Below are 17099 nucleotides of genomic sequence, written 5' to 3'. Positions count from 1 at the left end.
TTAAGAACATTCATCTTTTGTAGCTCTGTGGCACCTAAACAGGTTTGAAAAGGATCAACTTGAGTTAGTCGGTTTCAGCGTGTAGCACACCAAAGAAATAACTGCGTTTCTCTGTTGTGTTTAATTATTCATAGTCTATAGAATGATAGGATTGGAAGTGACGTTCGAAATCATTTTCCAACCCATGCTGTAAATGGAGGTCCAGAGGGGCCACGTGGTTTGCACTGGGTCACCCGTTAAAGTTAGTGGTACAGGTAGAAAGACAATCCAGGCTTCCTGATGCTTTGCCATTTCTTTTCCGGCTGGTTATACCCTCAGGTCTGACCCTTTTAGTATGTTCTTAATTTGTACTCTGCCATGGGACGGACTCATACGTAGTGCCTCCAACTGTAATGTTTCATTTTAGGAACTACTCCTGTTATCAGCTTGTATGTCCATGCAAGTATACCGACCGGTCTTGAGTGAAATTCTTCCAGAAATGGCAGGTTCGAGGGAGTCTGCGGTGTTAACCACAGTGAAGTTTTGAAAGCCCCGCTCTCCTGAGCCTGGTCCCTAATCTTAAAGCACAGCGGATCTGCAGCTCTGGCTTTCCGAGCTCCTGTGGTCCCGCGTGTCGGTTTTAGGGATCCTGTAGGGCCCACCTGGAGATGTCCCAAAATTCAAGAGTCGTCCGTCCTACACTGGCAAACTCAGGAAGCAGAAAGCACCTTCGCGAGAGGCGCGGCACAGGCACTGCTGACCGGAACCAGGCCCGGGCCGCTAGAGGGCCCGCCCGGAAGTTTCTGAGGGGACCGCCCCGGAAGTGCCGGGACTTCCGGTGCGCGTGCGGTGGCGTGGCGGGCGTTGCTCGGAGGCACTTGCAGGTTGCCTCCTTGCCTGTTGGGTGGCCGTCCCTCGGGCCGCGGAGGCGACGCCCAGATGCGGCCTGGCCAGAGGGGTTTTCTCGCGGTTCGGAGCTGCTCCCTCCCGGGGTGGTAAGCCTGGGCTTTTCTACGGCCCCCGAGCTTATGGAGTCCCAACAACACCGTGCCCTCCTTATAGACCCTCAGCTCGCCTTTCAAACGAAAGGGGGACACGGCGGACGACTCGAAATGAGTATTCGGGAGAGGCTTCCCCTTCCACTTCTTGCGCCCAGGACGTTGCGTTCTGAATGCAGGGTACACCTCTGTTACAGCTTGGCGGTAGATGATCGCCCGTCCCCTTAAGCAGCCACTTTCCTTCCGCTCCCGCGCTGAACCGCCTCCCAGCAACCGCGCTCTGCGGCGACGGCGAGGGAGAGTCCATGGCACAGGTCACACCGGCTAGCCCAGCGGGCGATGGGACAGCCCTTCTTAGCAAGCTAGCCCCCGATTTGCGTTTTTTTCTCCCATCCCCTCGGTAGTTAGTGTAACAGCTATGGCAGTCTGCTTTTTCTGTGAGTAAAATAATGCTTCTTTTACAGAAGAAGGGTAACGGAAAAAGAGGCCCTTAGGAGGAATCTTATCAAATCGCAGACTCCAAAACTCTGTGGCAGAAGTAGAGGAGTTGGTTTTGCTGGTTTCACGAATTCTGTTACCAGAAAACTCTTGTCTCTGAGCTGGCTCCAGCAGCTCGGTTGACAGTGGCTGAGGTCAGTTTCTGACCGTTAGGCCTGAGGAGTGCCAGCCAGGTCTGGGAGAGGCAACCAGCACGGGGGCGGAGGGTCATTGAAAAAGTGGCTGCGTTGGATGAGCCCCGACAGCAACAGCAGCAGGGGAAGGGAGAGGTATTTATTAAGTCCTCATAAAACTTGTAGTCTCTTAAGAATGTGTCTTTTTTTTTCTTCTTTTTCTATTTTTTGGGCATGTAGGTTTAAACCTGTGATTGTGGCCAAACCACTTAATCTCTCTGTGCCTCCATTTCCTCGAATGTAAACGAGGATGATAAAAAGCACCTGCCTAGCATTGTTACCAAGATTACATGAACAGTATCTGATACATAAGAAGTAGTATCTAGACATTTGTTGTCATTATTTTTCTCCGTAACTCCCTCGGTCGGGCCTGCTCTCTTGATTCGTTTATACAGTGATTCATAATTTCATGTGTTTAATTTTTTCCCAGGTCCCAGCTGTTGCACACATTTAAGAAGTAACCTAGCAAAAAATACCAGCCCTGGGACCAAAGGGAGAATCACTGCCTCTTCAGCTCCTACCCAGGAATACACCATTGAAATATCAACTATAGAAACCCTTTACCCCACAGGAGGGTTGTAAGTGTTAAACTTTGACATTCTGTGGTCTTTTGAAGACTCTGGAAGTAAGGGACCTGGGGAAACTTTTTTTTTTTTAACTTACTTAAACAAGAGTAGGATAAGTGTGTTGTTACGAACAACAACAACAAAAAAGTGTGTTGTTACGAACTCTCAGCGGAGTGCGGGTGGAGAAAGAGGACACCCAGCTCACTGCTGCCATTCCACAGTATGTTATTGTTCAAGAGTTCCATATTTGCTGCCTGTTGTCTGAGACATAAGTTGTATATATGTTTTCCATTTTTTACTTATCTTTAACTCTGCTTAAGGTGATTTTGTTTCTTTTACCTTGCAGGAATTTTGATTCTCTGTATGGACCCCAAATGTATCAATCTTTTCATTCCTTGCCTCTGGATTTGGGTTCATAATTAGAAAGGCTTTCCTACACTGAGGTTTTTAAAAGAATTCTCCCACATTTTCCTCTGGTATTTTTATAGTTTACACTTATAACACAACTTCAATTTATTTGGAATATTTACCTGTGTATAGACCAAGAAAGGAATCCAGTTGAACATCTTTCTGGATGATTACCTAGTTCTCGCCATACATTTATTGAGGAGTCTACTCATCTTTTTCTTACTGATTTAGTACCTTTGATCTGTGCTAAATTTCTCCCTCTGATTGCATCTATTTCTGGACTTTCTATTCTGTACCATTTATGTGTCTCACTCCCCAATAGGACACTCCCACTGAGGCTTTTAAAATCTGTTTAAGATCATTTAGAACAAGTGCTCCTTCATTGCCCTCCTTTTTCACAGTTTTCCCAGGGAGTCTTGCTTGTTTACTTGTCTATGTGAACGTTAAAATCTACTTCTAAAAAAGTTGGTATTTTTATTGGAATAGTGTTAAATTTATAAATTAAGAAGTAGTTTCTGAGTGCTAAGTGGAAGGATTTGGGACTGGGATAGATCATCTCTGCTGTTTGATTAGTTGTCCGACCTCGAAAAATCTATCTGCTTTTCAGTTTTCTTATATATGAGAGGAGGACTGTAACGTCATCTTTGCGGGATTAAAGGAGATAAGAGATTTGAAATGCTTTGTTTGGAGTAAATAGAACTCTATCAGGCGGCCGGCTCAGGAACCACTGAGAGGGGAGCCTCCGGGGCCCTAGAGCGGCGCGGCAGGTGTCTGGCGCGGGTGTCTGCGGAAGGCGTGGTCTCTGTGGTCGTCCCGGCCTAGGCGGCCCAGGTGGGGCGTCACCGCTCGTCGTTGGGCTCGGCTTTTGGCTCTGAGGCAGCCGGGTGATCTCAGCCGCGTTTCCTTCAGCCCCTCCCCCTGCCCCTCCGCTCCGGGCTCTGGGAGGGCGAGGTCCCCACACCCCCAGCAGCCGCTCCTCTCACTGCGTTGACCCTGCTCGCCCTCTGACAGGGCTGGATTTAGGGTGCGGGGAGGGGTGTCCTCAGCGACCTCTTCTGTGCGTGACACGTTGGTAGCGGAGGGACCTGGCAGTTCTGTTGTGTTCTTGGAAACTCTGCCTCAGAGACAAGTTAGCCGCCCGCTCCGCTCGCGAGAACGCGTCTCCTTGGCGTTCGTGGTGCGTTTGCCGCGCGCCTCCCCGCCTCTTCTGTTGAAAAGGTGAGGCAAGTGTGTGTCTTGTTGGCTCTTCTTCGAAGTTAAACACGTTAACCCAAAGCCACGTGGTAACAGAAGGGTGTTTTACACACACCTCTAGCGTTAAGGTCACTTACTCAGAAAACAAGAGACCGTATCTTTGTAGTTGCCCGAAGTGTCGGCAGTTCGGAGCTTGAGGGGAGGAGGCGGCGCGCGGAGTGGGTCGCCGCAGACGTTGCCGGTGTGCGCAGCTGCGGACCGAGGGCTTCGGGTGGGACTAGGGATTCTCCCAGCTCGCTCTTCGTGGCACAGCAGCTTAGCCACGCGCTTCCATGGTAACCATGTCTTCCGGATTCTGCGCAGGAGTCCCAGCCGGGGGGGCCTTTTTCAGGGTTCCAGGGAGCTGCTGTTCAGAGGAACGCGGTACAGCGGCGTCGCTGGGAAATGGCTCGGCTCCGAGGCCGCGGAGCGTGGTGTCCCTGTGACGACAACAGACAACCTGTGCTTGACCCGTGCGGAAACCGCCAGTCCCCACCCCCTGGAGCAAGGCAGCCAGACCCTTTAAAAAATACGTGTCTGTATGAAGAAACATCAAAGACACAGCAACTAATAAAGATGCTGACTTCTGGGGGTGGTAAACCGAGGAGGATCACAGTGGAAATAAGACTATTTGCCTTTTTAGAGCATTTTAACTTCTCAGTTGTATATTACCTATTCAAACACAGACACATTTTTTTAATTTTTATTTTTTTTAAGTTTTATTGAAATTCCAGCTAGTTAACATACAGTGTTATCACAGTTTTAGGTGTACAATAGAGTGATTCTCTGTATTCGCTATATCACCAGGTGCTTATCATGACAAATGCACTCTTTAATCCCCATCATCTGTTTGATCCATCGCCCACCCCCTTCTCTGGTAACCATCATTGTGGTCTCTGTAATTAAGAGTCTGTTTCTTGATGTGTGTCTTTCTCTTTTTTTCCCTTTGTTTATTTCTTAATTTCCCCATATGAGTGAAATCATACGATATCTGTCTTTCTCTGACTTAATTTGCTTAGCATAGTACACTTTAGTTCCATTCATGTTGTTGCAGATGGCAAGATTTTGTTCTTTTCTGGCTGAGTAATATTCCATTGTGTACATATATACCGTTTCTTTTTTACCCATTCATCAGTCAATGGAGATTTGTGCTGCATAGTCTGGCTATTGTAGATAATGTTGCTATAAACATTAGGGTGCATGTATCTCTTTGACTCAGTGTTTTTGTATTCTCCGGGTAAATACCCAGTAGTGCAATTGCTGGATCAAAGGGTAGCTCTGTTTTTAACTCTTTGAGGAACGACCATACTGTTTCCCAAAGTGGCTGCACCAGCTTGCATTCACATCAACAGTGAAGAGGGTTCCCCTTTCTCTGTATCCTCCTTAACATTTGTTGTTTCCTGACTTGTTAATTTTAGTCATTCTGACTGGTGTAAGGTGGTATCATTGTGGTTTTGATTCGCTTTTCCCTGATGATGAGTGATACAGAGCATCTTTTTTTTTTCTTTTTTTAAAGATTTTTTATTTTTGAGCGCACAAGCAGGAGGGTCAGAGGGAGAGGGAGAGAGAATCTCAAGGAGGCTCCACACTGAGCGAGGAGCCGACCCGGGGCCCAATCTCATGACACTGAGATCAGGACCTGAGCCAAAACCAAGAGTCAGATGCTTAACTGACTGCACCACCCGGGAGTCCCTTGAGCATCTTTTCATGTATCTGTTGGCTACATATATATCTTTTTTTTTTTTTAATTAAAAAAAAATTTTTAAAGATTTTATTTATTTGAGAGAGAGAGCACAAGCTTGGGAGGGGGGCGGAAGAGGAGGGAGAAGCAGGCTTCCCACTGAGCAGGGAGCTTGATGCAGGGCTAAGTTGCAGGACCCTGAGATCATGACCTGAGCCAAAGTCAGATCAACTGAGCCACCAAGGCACCCCAAGGCCACATATATGTCTTTGGAGAAATGTCTGTTCGTGTCTTCTGCCCATTTTTTTAATTGGATTATTTTGTTGGTGTTGATTAGTGTTAAGTTCTCTATAGATTTTGGTTGCTAGCCGTTTATCTGAGGCATTTGCAGATGTCTTCTCCCATTGCATAGGCTGCCTTTTAGCTTTGTTGATTGTTTCCTTTGCTGTGCAGAAGCTTTTTATTTTGATGTAGTCCCAATAGTTTATTTTTACTTTTGTTTCCCTTGCCTCAGAAGACATATCTAGTAAGAAGTTGCTACCACCAGTGTCAAAGAAGTTACTGCCTGTGTTCACCTCTAGACTTTTGATGGTTTCCTATCTCGCATTTAGGGCTTTCATCCATTTTGAATTTATTTTTGTGTATGGTATAAGAAAGTGGTCCAGTTTCATTCTTTTGCATTTGGCTGTCCAGTTTCCCCAGTGCCATTTGTTGAAGAGGCTGTCTTTTTCCCACTGGGTATTTTTCCTGCTTTGTCAAAGATTAATTGACCATATAGTTGTGGGTCCGTTTCTGGGTTTTCTGTTCTATTCCATTAACCCATGTGTCTTATTTTCTTGGTGACTACAGCTTTGTACTATAACTTGAAGTCCGGAATTGTGATGCCTTCAGCTTTGCTTTGCTTTTCAAGATTGCTTTGGATATTCAGGGTCTTTTATGGTTCCATGCAAATTTTAGGATTGTTTGTTCTAGTTCTGTGAAAAATGCTGTTGGTTTTTTGATAGGGATTGCATTAAATGTGTAGTTTGCTTTGGGTAATATAAACTTTTTTTTTTTTTTTAAGATTTAATTTATTTATTTGATAGAGAGTTGGAGCCAGAGAGCACAGGTTGGGGGCGGGGCGGTGTAATAGCCGAGGGAGAGGGAGAGGGAGAAGCAGCTCCCCTCCAAGGAGGGAGCCCAGTGTAGGGCTCAGTCCCAGGGCCCTGGTATCATGACCTGAGCCTAAGGCAGATACTTAACTGACTAAGCCACCCAGGTGCCCCTATAGTATAGACATTTTAACAATATTTGTGTTTCTAATCCATGAGCATGGAATATCTTCCCATTTCTTTGTGTTGCATAGACAAATTTTTTTAAGTTTTTTTTGTTTGTTTTGGGTTTTTTTATTTTTTATTTTTATTTTTATTTTTTTTTTTAAAGATTTTATTTTTATTTATTTGAAGAGAGAGAGACAGCCAGCAAGAGAGGGAACACAAGCAGGGGAGTGGGAGAGGAAGAAGCAGGCTCCCAGCAGAAGAGCCTGATGTGGGGCTCGATCCCATAACGCCGGGATCACGCCCTGAGCCGAAGGCAGACGCTTAACGACTGCGCCACCCAGGCGCCCCGGTTTTTTTTAAAGTTTTATTTATAAAATAGAGAAAGAGATAGTGAGAGAGAGCACAAGCATGGGGGAGAGAGAGAAGCAGGCTCCCCTCTGAGCCAGGAGCCCAACATGGGGCTCGATCCCAGGACCCCGGGATCATGACCTGAGCCAAAGGCAGACGCTTAACCCACTGATCCACCCAGGTGTCCCCCCCCTTTTTTTTTTCCACCCAGGTGCCGCTTAGGTTTATTTATTTATTTTAAGTAATCTCTACACCCAACATGACCTCAAGATCAAGAGTTACATGCTCTTGGGACGCCTGGGTGGCACAGTCGTTAAGCGTCTGCCTTCGGCTCAGGGCGTGATCCCGGCGTTCTGGGATCCAGCCCCGCATCAGGCTCCTCCGCTGGGAGCTTGCTTCTTCCTCTCCTACTCCCCCTGCTTGTGTTCCCTCTCTTGCTGGCTGTCTCTCTCTGTCAAATAAATAAATAAAATCTTTAAAAAAAAAAAAAGTGTTACATGCTCTTGTGACTGAGCCAGACAGGCTCCCAGCATAAACAGATTTTTAAATAACATTTTTAGAATAGTTTCTGGACACTCTGGACATTTTAGAGTTATAGAAAGATTGTAAAGGTAGTACACAGAGTTCCTATATACCCCACACTCAGTTTCCCTATTATTAATATCTTATATTAGTACATTGATCATAAATTTTGAATCACCGTTGATTATTATTAAGATCCACACTTTATTCACATTTTCCTCATTTTTACCTAATGTCCTTTTAGGGCCCCATGTAGGATACCATATTACTTCTAACTGTCACGTCTCCTTAGGCTCCTCTTGGGTTTGACAGTTTTGAGGAGTCCGTTTTTTTGTAGAATGCCACTCATCTGCGATTTGACTGATGTTTTTCTCATTATTTTACTGACGTTATAGTTTTGGGGGAAGAAGACCCCAGAGATGAAGTTCCATTCTCATCATATCAAGGGTATATACTGTCCACTTATGACTGTTGAAGCATAAAACAGTTTGTAAAATGGAAAGAGGCAGAGTGGAGATAATTTGTGTAATTTGAGTTTGCAGCAAAAGTTTTGTCAAGTTTGGAGACAGAATTGGGTTTGTTCCCACGGGATAAGAGAGTGGTGACAATCCACCAAGCTTCCACACATTGGTCTGGACTGTAAAGATGGAATGGGCTCCCCGTTCTGTGGAGAGGTGGGGGGTCTGTTCTGACACAGTTCCACGGGAGACAGAGTGTCCCTGTTGCTAAGGGGCTGTCCTAGCAGCATCAGCTACGGCGGTAGTGCAGCAATAGGCAGAGCTGCTTTTATCCCCGTGTTTCTCTTACAGCCCGAATAGTGCGAGTGGTAAAAACACAGCTGTCAGTGATGTTACTGTCACTTTTCCAAGCTTATTATCAGCTGAATTTCTGCTGCTTTTGCCTTCTCTGTTTGTATACTCCTTCATCCGTTCTACTGTCTACAAATCTCTTCAGTTCCTGTCTTGTGTCCCAGTTTGGCTAAATATGATAAAAAGTCTCAAGTAGAAACTATGTATTTTTTAAATATTTACCTATATTCCGGATTCTGTGCTTTAGATACCTTTATAAAGGGTAGATTATTTTTTATTTATTTATTTATTTTTTAAGATTTTATTTATTTGACAGAGAGGCAGCGAGAGAGGGAACACAAGCAGGGGGAGTGGGAGAGGGAGAAGCAGGCTTCCTGCTGAGCAGGGAACCCGATGCGGGGCTCGATCCCAGGACGCCGGGATCATGACCTGAGTGGAAGGCAGACGCTTAACGACGGAGCCACCCAGGCACCCCTATTTTATTTTATTTTATTTTATTTTATTTTATTTTATTTTATTTTATTTTATTTTTAAGGGTAGATTTGAAGTAGACGTCTGAGTCAGATGTTCATTCTAATAGTTCTGTGATATGTTTCTGTGTACAGACTAAATAAAATGTTTGATCTGGCTGTCATACTAGTGTTGTGTCCTGGGTTTATCAGACATGTTTGAGAGTTCTAGTTAAGTCTGTATACTGTCCTATTGCTTTAGCAGCATAGAATAAATTACCTTTGAAAGTCTGTTTGTTATTATTTCAGGAACCAAGGCCAGAGGTATGAATGAGGTGGCGTTTCTGAAGGGAAGATTTTTGTAAGGATGGACCCACACCAGCAGATTGCCAGCATGTATAATAGGGATACATTACAGATTCCTGAGTATGAAAAAACCTCTCAGTATATGAACCAGGTACAAAGGCATGAGGACAGGCCCACAGAAGAAAGACGGTATACATGTAGTGAATGTGGAAAGAAGTTTGCTCAGAGCTCAGGCCTTGTTCGACATCGGAGAATCCACACTGGAGAGAAACCCTATGAGTGTGATCACTGTGGAAAAGCCTTCAGTGTGCGCTCAACCCTCACTGTGCATGAAAGAATCCACACTGGCGAGAAGCCCTATACTTGTAATGAGTGTAGGAAAGGCTTCAGTGTGAGGGCACACCTGATCATCCATCAGAGAATCCACAATGGAGAGAAACCCTATGAGTGTAATGAGTGTGGCAAAGCCTTTAGTGTGAGCTCAGACCTTATCAAACATCAGAGAATCCACTCTGGTGAAAAGCCCTATGAGTGTGATGAGTGTGGGAAAGCCTTCGGCGTGAGCTCAGCCCTCATCAAACATCAGAGAATCCACACAGGAGAGAAGCCGTATGAGTGTAAGGAGTGTGGGAAGGCCTTCTACGTGAACTCTGCCCTTATTAATCATCAGAGGATTCACTCTGGAGAAAAGCCCTATGAGTGTGGAGAATGTAGGAAAGCATTCAGCCAAATCTCCACCCTTATCCATCACCAGAGAATCCACACTGGAGAGAAGCCGTACGAGTGTGACGAGTGTGGGAAAGCTTTCCGTGGGAGTTCTAATCTTACTAAACACCAGAAAATACATGCCAAAGGAAAGTGTCCTCAGTGATTTATGTGGTGAAGATATTCCAAAGGCCTTTTTTTGGTATCAGAAGTTAACACCAAATTGAGGGTATGGTAAAAGTTACTGTTTTAATTGATACTTGGTCCCTTAGAATATTGAAGAAGTGAGAAGTCAGTGAAAATATTGAAGAAGTGAGAAGTCTCTCCAGAATGGTGACTAGTTAAAGTTCTAAAATCACGTCTACTTCTGAGAATGCCACTTTACAACTCATAAGGTAAAGCCATTTAAATATATACCATAATGTAGTTTGTTTTGGTTTAGTAAGAGCCAACATCAGTAATTCAAACATTGTTTTTATTTTTCTCATGTACAAGCCTTTTGTTATTGTTGCTACCTGTATTATGGGTGAAACCTATTAAGTTTTGAAATCGGAAGTAGTGTTGATTGGTGGGACAGGAATGACATTCTCTCATTTATCTGGAAATACTAACTGATCGGTTCCCTTTCTTTGCCTTGGATGTACCCCTGTTCTCTCAGGAGTGATTAGATAGATGGATTAGGAACTTCTTTGGCAGAGGGTAGACTGCCTCTTTTTTTTAGGTAGGAATCCAGTAGATAATTCTTCAGGGTCATTCTTGCCTCGCCAACAAAGTCCCAGGCCTTTTGACTCACTGATCCAGTAAACCCACTAAACTTGACTGAGCTTCCTGAACCAAAACAAAAACAAAAAGCCTCTCTAGATGCGTCCGGTGCTCCAAACCCTTGCATTTGGTGTTTCTCAAAGTGTGGTGTGGCATCTGCAGATTCAAGAGGTATGAGGATGGGACAAACTTGGGAACTGTTGTTGAGTTGGTACTGGTTTTAGGATGACTTTGAAGGATCTCTTTGAGTGACTCCCTGGATCTTGATGTATCAAATCAACCAGGAGTGTGGTAGATTCGAGAAGTGGTGGAAAGTTACTGAGATCACTTTGGAAAATGTCTTTATTATGTCTGTGAACATCCCAGAAGAGCTGTTCATCAGACTGTACCCTAGCTTTCTAACCCCATCCCCAGGCCTAAAACCCAAAAGTTATATGAAACATATGAAACTCAGGGAAGAGATCTGGACTTTAAAATTACTTTACTATTTTTTTATATTAATAGTGATTTCTAACTCCTGGGTAACAGGCCTGAAATTCTTTTGATCCCTGTAACTAAATCACTCGAGGTTGAAGATGAACACCAAATTGATAGAAATTGCAGATTGATTTGGTCCACAGTGTGGACAGGCAGGAGGAAACATTCTCTGGGAAGGTGAAATGGTGTTCACACCTCAGAGTAGGATAACTGTGTTGTAAAGGGATGCACAGTTTCCAGGATTTCTCATCAGCATTTCAGGCCAGTCAGCCCATAGACACACTGGATTCCATGAAGCTTTGCACCAGCTTGTGCCGTCAAGCAGTGAGGTCCAAGGTGCATGTGGGAAAGCACATCATGGAGTCTCTGGTATTGAGGTAGTTCTTACCCGTCTGCCCAGGTAACTGTAGGCGTGGACATGGGGGCTGAACACAGAGAGGGTCATGGTTATGGCGCTCAAATTGGGGAGACATCACCTCACCTGGGGCACGCTAGAGAGAGTAAGGCACATACTTACAGGCAGAATTTGAGGGCCTCAGCAGGACACTAGGAAATTGTCTTTGCTATGCTGGATTGAAAGTGTGAATTCCTTTGCCCTCCTTCTTTCTGCCTTTTGACAGTTGAAGGAGACTGGTTGCTCCTTGCTCTGCCCTAGAGGGAGTTCCTTGCCACCCTGTTTCTGTATTGTTACCATCAGTGTTTTTAGCGTTTGCCTCTTTGGCCCCAGCTGTCTTGGTTTGTCCCTAGGATGGAGGTTTGCAGACAGACTCTTCTGGGATCAGCACGGAAGAGATGCCATATCCCACCCCAAACAAGCGCAGCTGAATCCTAAGCAGTAAGTGGTGAGTATTCTGAGACTTTGAAGGGGCAGACATCCTGGAGGAAAAAAATTTCTTTTACTGAAGAATATAGTGTTAGAAGATCAGGATGCATGTGACATGGTTATTTCTTGTAAGCTCAAATTAGGGTGTTAACGATCATCTGTTGTGGGTTGGGCCTTGTGCCAGGCAGTAGAAATACAAAGATAAATGAAAAAAGCACCCTACTGTCCCAGGGCTTACAGCCTGTTTGGGTACAGGGAGAGGGAGCGGAGAGAAAACAGTAATTACAGTGGTAAAGCCACTAGGTTTGTACGGAGGGCTCGGCACTGAAGGTGTAACAACCACTCAGGTTGAAAAGGCCTCAGAGAAGGAAGAAATCTTGGAGGAAGAGTGAGTTCTTCAGCCACAGGAAAAGACGAAAGAAGGTACATTGGGAATCACATGCTAAAAGGTATGTGTCTGGGGACACCTGGGTGGCTCAGTCAGTTGAGCATCTGCCTACAGCTCAGGTCACGATCCTGAGGCCCTAGGACTGAGTCCCCGCATTGGGCTCCCTCATCAGCAGGGAGTCTGCTTCTCCCTCTCCCTCTGCTCCCCCACTCGTGTGTTCTCTCTCAAATAAATAAAATCTTTTTTTAAAAAAGTTTGTGTCTGGGGGAAATGAGGAGGTTTTCACTGGTTATAGAATATAGTAGGGAAATAGTGACATCACACTGGAGACAGTTGGGGGCCAGACTGTGAGATTCCTTGTTATCTATGCTTGAAAGTGTGAAACATCCTCTCTGGGCTAGTGTTGAAATGTAGTGAGAAGTGCATTTTACCTTGTAACTCTATGCCATTGTTGGGAGAGACAGCCCTCGTTGGGCCTCTCGCACTCCTGCATGTCCTGCTGTGGCCACACTCTTACGCAGGCCACTTGTTCGTGTTGTTGATGCCCCTGCTAGCCTTGAGAGATGAGCTCACATCTCTTGGACAAAGAGTAGACAAGCTCACCTTGTGCTTATTGGTGGTTTGGTGTTCTTTATAAAAAGTTCATATATAAATTCCTATACATGTTGTAGAAATTATTTACATATTCTTAATATGCTTCCCTTTCACAGAAAATGCAAATACCCTCTCTAACTCTATGGCTTGCCTTTTAATTTTCTTAATAATGATGCCTTTTGATGAGCATTAGTTTTTTAAATTTAATATAGTCCAGTTTACCTATCTTTTTCTTTTGTCTTTTTGTTTGGTACGTCTTTTGAAGAATTCTTTCTCTGCCTTGAGATCATGAGGATAATCTATATTTACTCTTTAAAAGTCTTATAGTTTTGGGGGCACCTGGGTGGCTCAACCGATTAAGCGTCTGCCTTCGGCTCCGGTCGTGATCTCAGGGTTCTGGGATCGAGTCCTGCATTGGGCTCCCTGCTCAGGGGGGAGTCTGCTTTCCCCTCTCCCTCTGCCCCTGCCCCCTACTCAGGCTCACTGTCTCTCCCTCTCTTGCTCTCAAATAAAATCTTTTTTTAAAAAAGTCTTACAGTTTTGCTTTTCCAGTTATATCTATAATCCATTTAAAATTGATTTTAAAAAATGTTAATTCCATTGTAGCTAACATACAGTGTTACATTTGTTTCAGGTGTACAACATAGCGATTCAGCTGAAATTGATTTTATGTATGAATGAGGTAGTTAAATGTCATTCTTTTCCCATATGAATATCCAGTTTATCTTGCATCACTTATAGGAAAGACCGTCTTTTCCCCCCTGTTGTACAGTGCTCATTGTCATATATCAATAGTCCATATATGCATAGATATGTTTCTGGTTTCTCTGTTCTGTTCCACTGGTTTATTTGCCTTTCCTTGTTCCACCTTTTCCTAATTATTATTTAGGTATTCACTATGTTTAGGTATTCAGTGGAACAAATCATCTTACCTGAGGAGTCTAGCTCCATTTCTGTGTGTGATTTTTTTTAGACCTGATTATAGGCAGTTATAAATGCTTCACCCCTTGTAGGGGACTGCCCTCCCACACTAGACTTGGAGGCACAGCTAATGCATGCAGTCTGAGTTGTCCTCAAGGATTCAAGACTGCGTGGACAGTCGTGCTCTTAGGCATCTCTGTCCTCCTGGCCCAGGCACCTCCATCTGGAGACCTGTCATGGGGGGCCTTGCCCAAGCAGCTCTGCCAAGACTCTCTTATTGGGGTAGAGGGAACTTGAATTCCCTTTTCCCCACTCTAACTCAGTAGTCAGTACTTTTCCACTCCTTACCTTTTCCCCTCTTCTTCCTCCTGGCCCCCAGGTCCATAAAATGACTGGACCCTTTTGTTTAGTGCTCTCTTGGCAGTGAGACAGTCCCCACACCTGTGCTGAATCACCTAACCCTCGCCTGGCACTGTTCATGGATAAGGGAGCACTGCAGCCTCCAGCACTTTCTCTAGTTGAGCATCTTGCTAACGCCAGTGCAGTAAGTGATGAAAGGCTTAGCTGTTACTTTCCTGTTTGCCTGTGTTCACTGACCCCGGCAACACCCAGCAGCTGGCACCCGGAAGCGCCGGGAGATTGTACAAGTCAACTTAGGCTACTGACAACCAACTAGATTTGTATCATGTAACCAACCCCGCCTCCCCACCCCCCTGCCCCGCCCTCCTGCTGCCCCAAATCCTAGTTGTTCATAGTACAAAACATATTCTTGTTTATGTTGTGTTTCAGCTCTGGGTTAGTTGCAGCTCTGATACATTCTCTCCCAGGATCCAGGCTTGAGGAGGAAAAGAGAAACAATGGTAGGGCCACACAATGGCTTCTATAGCATATACTCAGGAGGAGTGTATGTCGTTTCCACTCAGAGTTCATTAGCCAAAGCAGGTCAGATGACCAAGCTTCTTAACTATATGGTGGGGGGAAAAATCCTTACAAACATGGCAATGACTAAGAAAAAATAATGTAATCTACCATGGAGGTAATATATCTGCTATGATGGTCAATATTCATGGAATGCTTTCTATGCGAGGGCTTTATCTGAGTGTCTTACATGTATTTTTTCCTCAATAAAAAACAATGATATGAGATACATACCATTATACTCCCATTTTACGGCTGAAGAAATTGTGGAACAGAGACATTAAAAAACTTGGTCATTCAGCTAGGAAATGATCGAGCCAGGAACTGAAACCAGAAGTCTAACCTGACAATCTGTTCTCTTAACGGCTAACTGTAACATGAGAATTTTAATATGAAGGTTGTTTATATACCACAGTGAGCTCTTAGAGCCAGTGTATTACACTGGTAAAAACTTTAAAGGTGAGATCCAAGAGCCCTTGGTCTCAACCTATTTTTAACCTCAAGTAATTATATTAGACTAGACTAACGCCACCTAGCTGGGCCTCAGTTTCTACATCCTTAAAAATAAAGGAGATAGGCCAAATATTCCCTGATATCCCTTCCAGCTTTGAGATTTTTATAATCTCTCTAGAGAGAGAGTAAAATGCTTTGTTGATGTGATGGCCTCTTTAATCTGCTTTATATGTTGTTATGTTCACAGGAAATCTTGAATAAATATTGTGTCTCCTTCCTAGTCCCTCCTATTTTACTTCTCCTGCTTTACATCAGTGATACACTAACAGTAGTAGCTTCCATTTATTGAGACCTAGTCTGTGCCAGGTACTTTTTCAAGCTCCTTGGGTTAATTATTTCATTTAAAAAATACAGATGCTATATTTAGAAAAGAAGAAAAGCTGAAGAAAATGCTCTAAACATCCACTTTTGAGAACTTAAACACAGGAAAACGGGCTCCTGGCTGGCTCAGTCAGAGGAGCATACAACCCTTGATCTTGGGGTCGTAAGTTTGAGCCCCATGTTGGGTGCAGAAATTACTTCTAAAAATTTTAAAAACAAAAAAACCCACAGGAAAATAACCCAAAGAAAGGAAAAAGAAGAAAATTCTAAAGTGCAGAAATTAATGAAAAAGCAAGTATATATTTTTACTTAGAACTTCTACATATAAAAAGCCATGTTTTAGGCGATTTCTCTCTAGGCTGCTCTCATTTGTTAATTTGACTTCTTTCTGCCTCTAGGGAAAAAGATGCTAATTTCATGATCAACCTGTTCTTTCAGATGGTGACTCCTGGCCCTAAACAAGGAGTCCATTTCAAAGCAGAGTTTTGCAGAAGTCCACCACCCAGTGAGGGAGGAAGCCCTTTGAGGAATCACAGCTTACAGTGCTTCAAGCCAAGCAGAGTATCTCTCTGATAAAGGGACCTAAGACACTTGGGAGAATTTGCCCTGAAGTTCACTTCTGTGACTGCTCTGGGAGTGGGAAATTCTCCCTTCACCTTGTGTACAATTTCAGCTTGTAATAAACTAATCTAAAAGAAGCAGCTGCTCAGTCTAAAATGAGTGATCTAAAAATGTCTCTCCCTAATGAAACAAACCCTGGAACACCAGCAGTCCTGACTAAGCACCGGCATGTCCAGACTTGAGGAGACCCTATGAGTATTCTCAACCTGGAAAGACCTTCAATGTAAACCCAAGTCCCATTACACTACACAGCAGAGAAGCCATCCTGAAGAAGAGCCCCACCAGAGTAAAGAATGTGGCAAAGCCTTCAGATACTGGACTGGTCTTGTCAGATATCAGAGAACTGTGGGGGATATCTTCAGTGTCTTAAACATTCCATGTGAGCTCAAGTGCCATTAAACATAAATTCACCTTGGACAGGAGCAAGTAGGGAGGCCTTCATTTGGAAGCAATGCTTATTACCAGGAAATCCATAAATATAAAAATGGGAAGGCCTTCACTGAAATCAGTCTTCTGTATCAATAAATCCACATTGGAGCAAAACCCTGTATGTGTGACTGCTCTGGGGACACTTTCAGTGTTAGCTCAATTCTTAAAGTGTATCAAAGATTCCATACAGAGAAAAGCTCTTTGAGTGTAAGTGATATGGAAAAGCCTTCAAAGTTTAGATTTTACCAAACACCAGTCTGCATTGGAGAGGAGCTTTATGCCTTATGCCTGGGACAGGTGTGGGAAAACCTTTCCATGAACTCATTTCTTACCAGACATCAGAGACAATACAAAACAAATACAAACCTCAGTTGTGAAATAATGTGGTAAAGGTACAG

The 17099-nt window shown here is 44.1% G+C and overlaps 1 protein-coding gene across 5 annotated transcripts; it reads left to right on the top strand.

Moving 5' to 3' along the window:
- Positions 1–812: 812 nt before the first annotated feature.
- Positions 813–16815, top strand: LOC113248165 (zinc finger protein with KRAB and SCAN domains 8-like). 5 transcript variants are annotated; one of them, XM_026489567.4, is made up of 7 exons: positions 813–974; positions 2079–2226; positions 9233–10329; positions 11921–12015; positions 12344–12445; positions 14689–14759; positions 16090–16815. In XM_026489567.4, the coding sequence occupies exon 3, from the start codon at positions 9291–9293 to the stop codon at positions 10098–10100; it is 810 nt and encodes a 269-aa protein (XP_026345352.1). In that variant the 5' UTR covers positions 813–974; positions 2079–2226; positions 9233–9290; the 3' UTR covers positions 10101–10329; positions 11921–12015; positions 12344–12445; positions 14689–14759; positions 16090–16815. The 5 variants fall into 5 exon arrangements, with proteins under 5 accessions (XP_026345352.1, XP_057160984.1, XP_057160983.1 ...); XM_057305001.1 differs by having other exon boundaries at positions 12344–14443; XM_057305000.1 differs by lacking the exon at positions 14689–14759.
- The last annotated feature ends 284 nt before the right edge of the window (positions 16816–17099 follow it).

This window comes from Ursus arctos, unplaced genomic scaffold (assembly GCF_023065955.2).
Source record: "Ursus arctos isolate Adak ecotype North America unplaced genomic scaffold, UrsArc2.0 scaffold_31, whole genome shotgun sequence".
NCBI lineage: Eukaryota > Metazoa > Chordata > Mammalia > Carnivora > Ursidae > Ursus > Ursus arctos.
The sequence above is the reverse complement of the archived record's forward strand: the minus strand, read 5'-3'. Positions and strand labels throughout refer to the sequence as shown.

Coding starts and splice junctions, on each gene's coding strand:
- LOC113248165 (XM_057305002.1), top strand. CDS start 9,291: ATGGACCCACACCAGCAGATTGCCAGCATGTATAATAGGGATACATTA.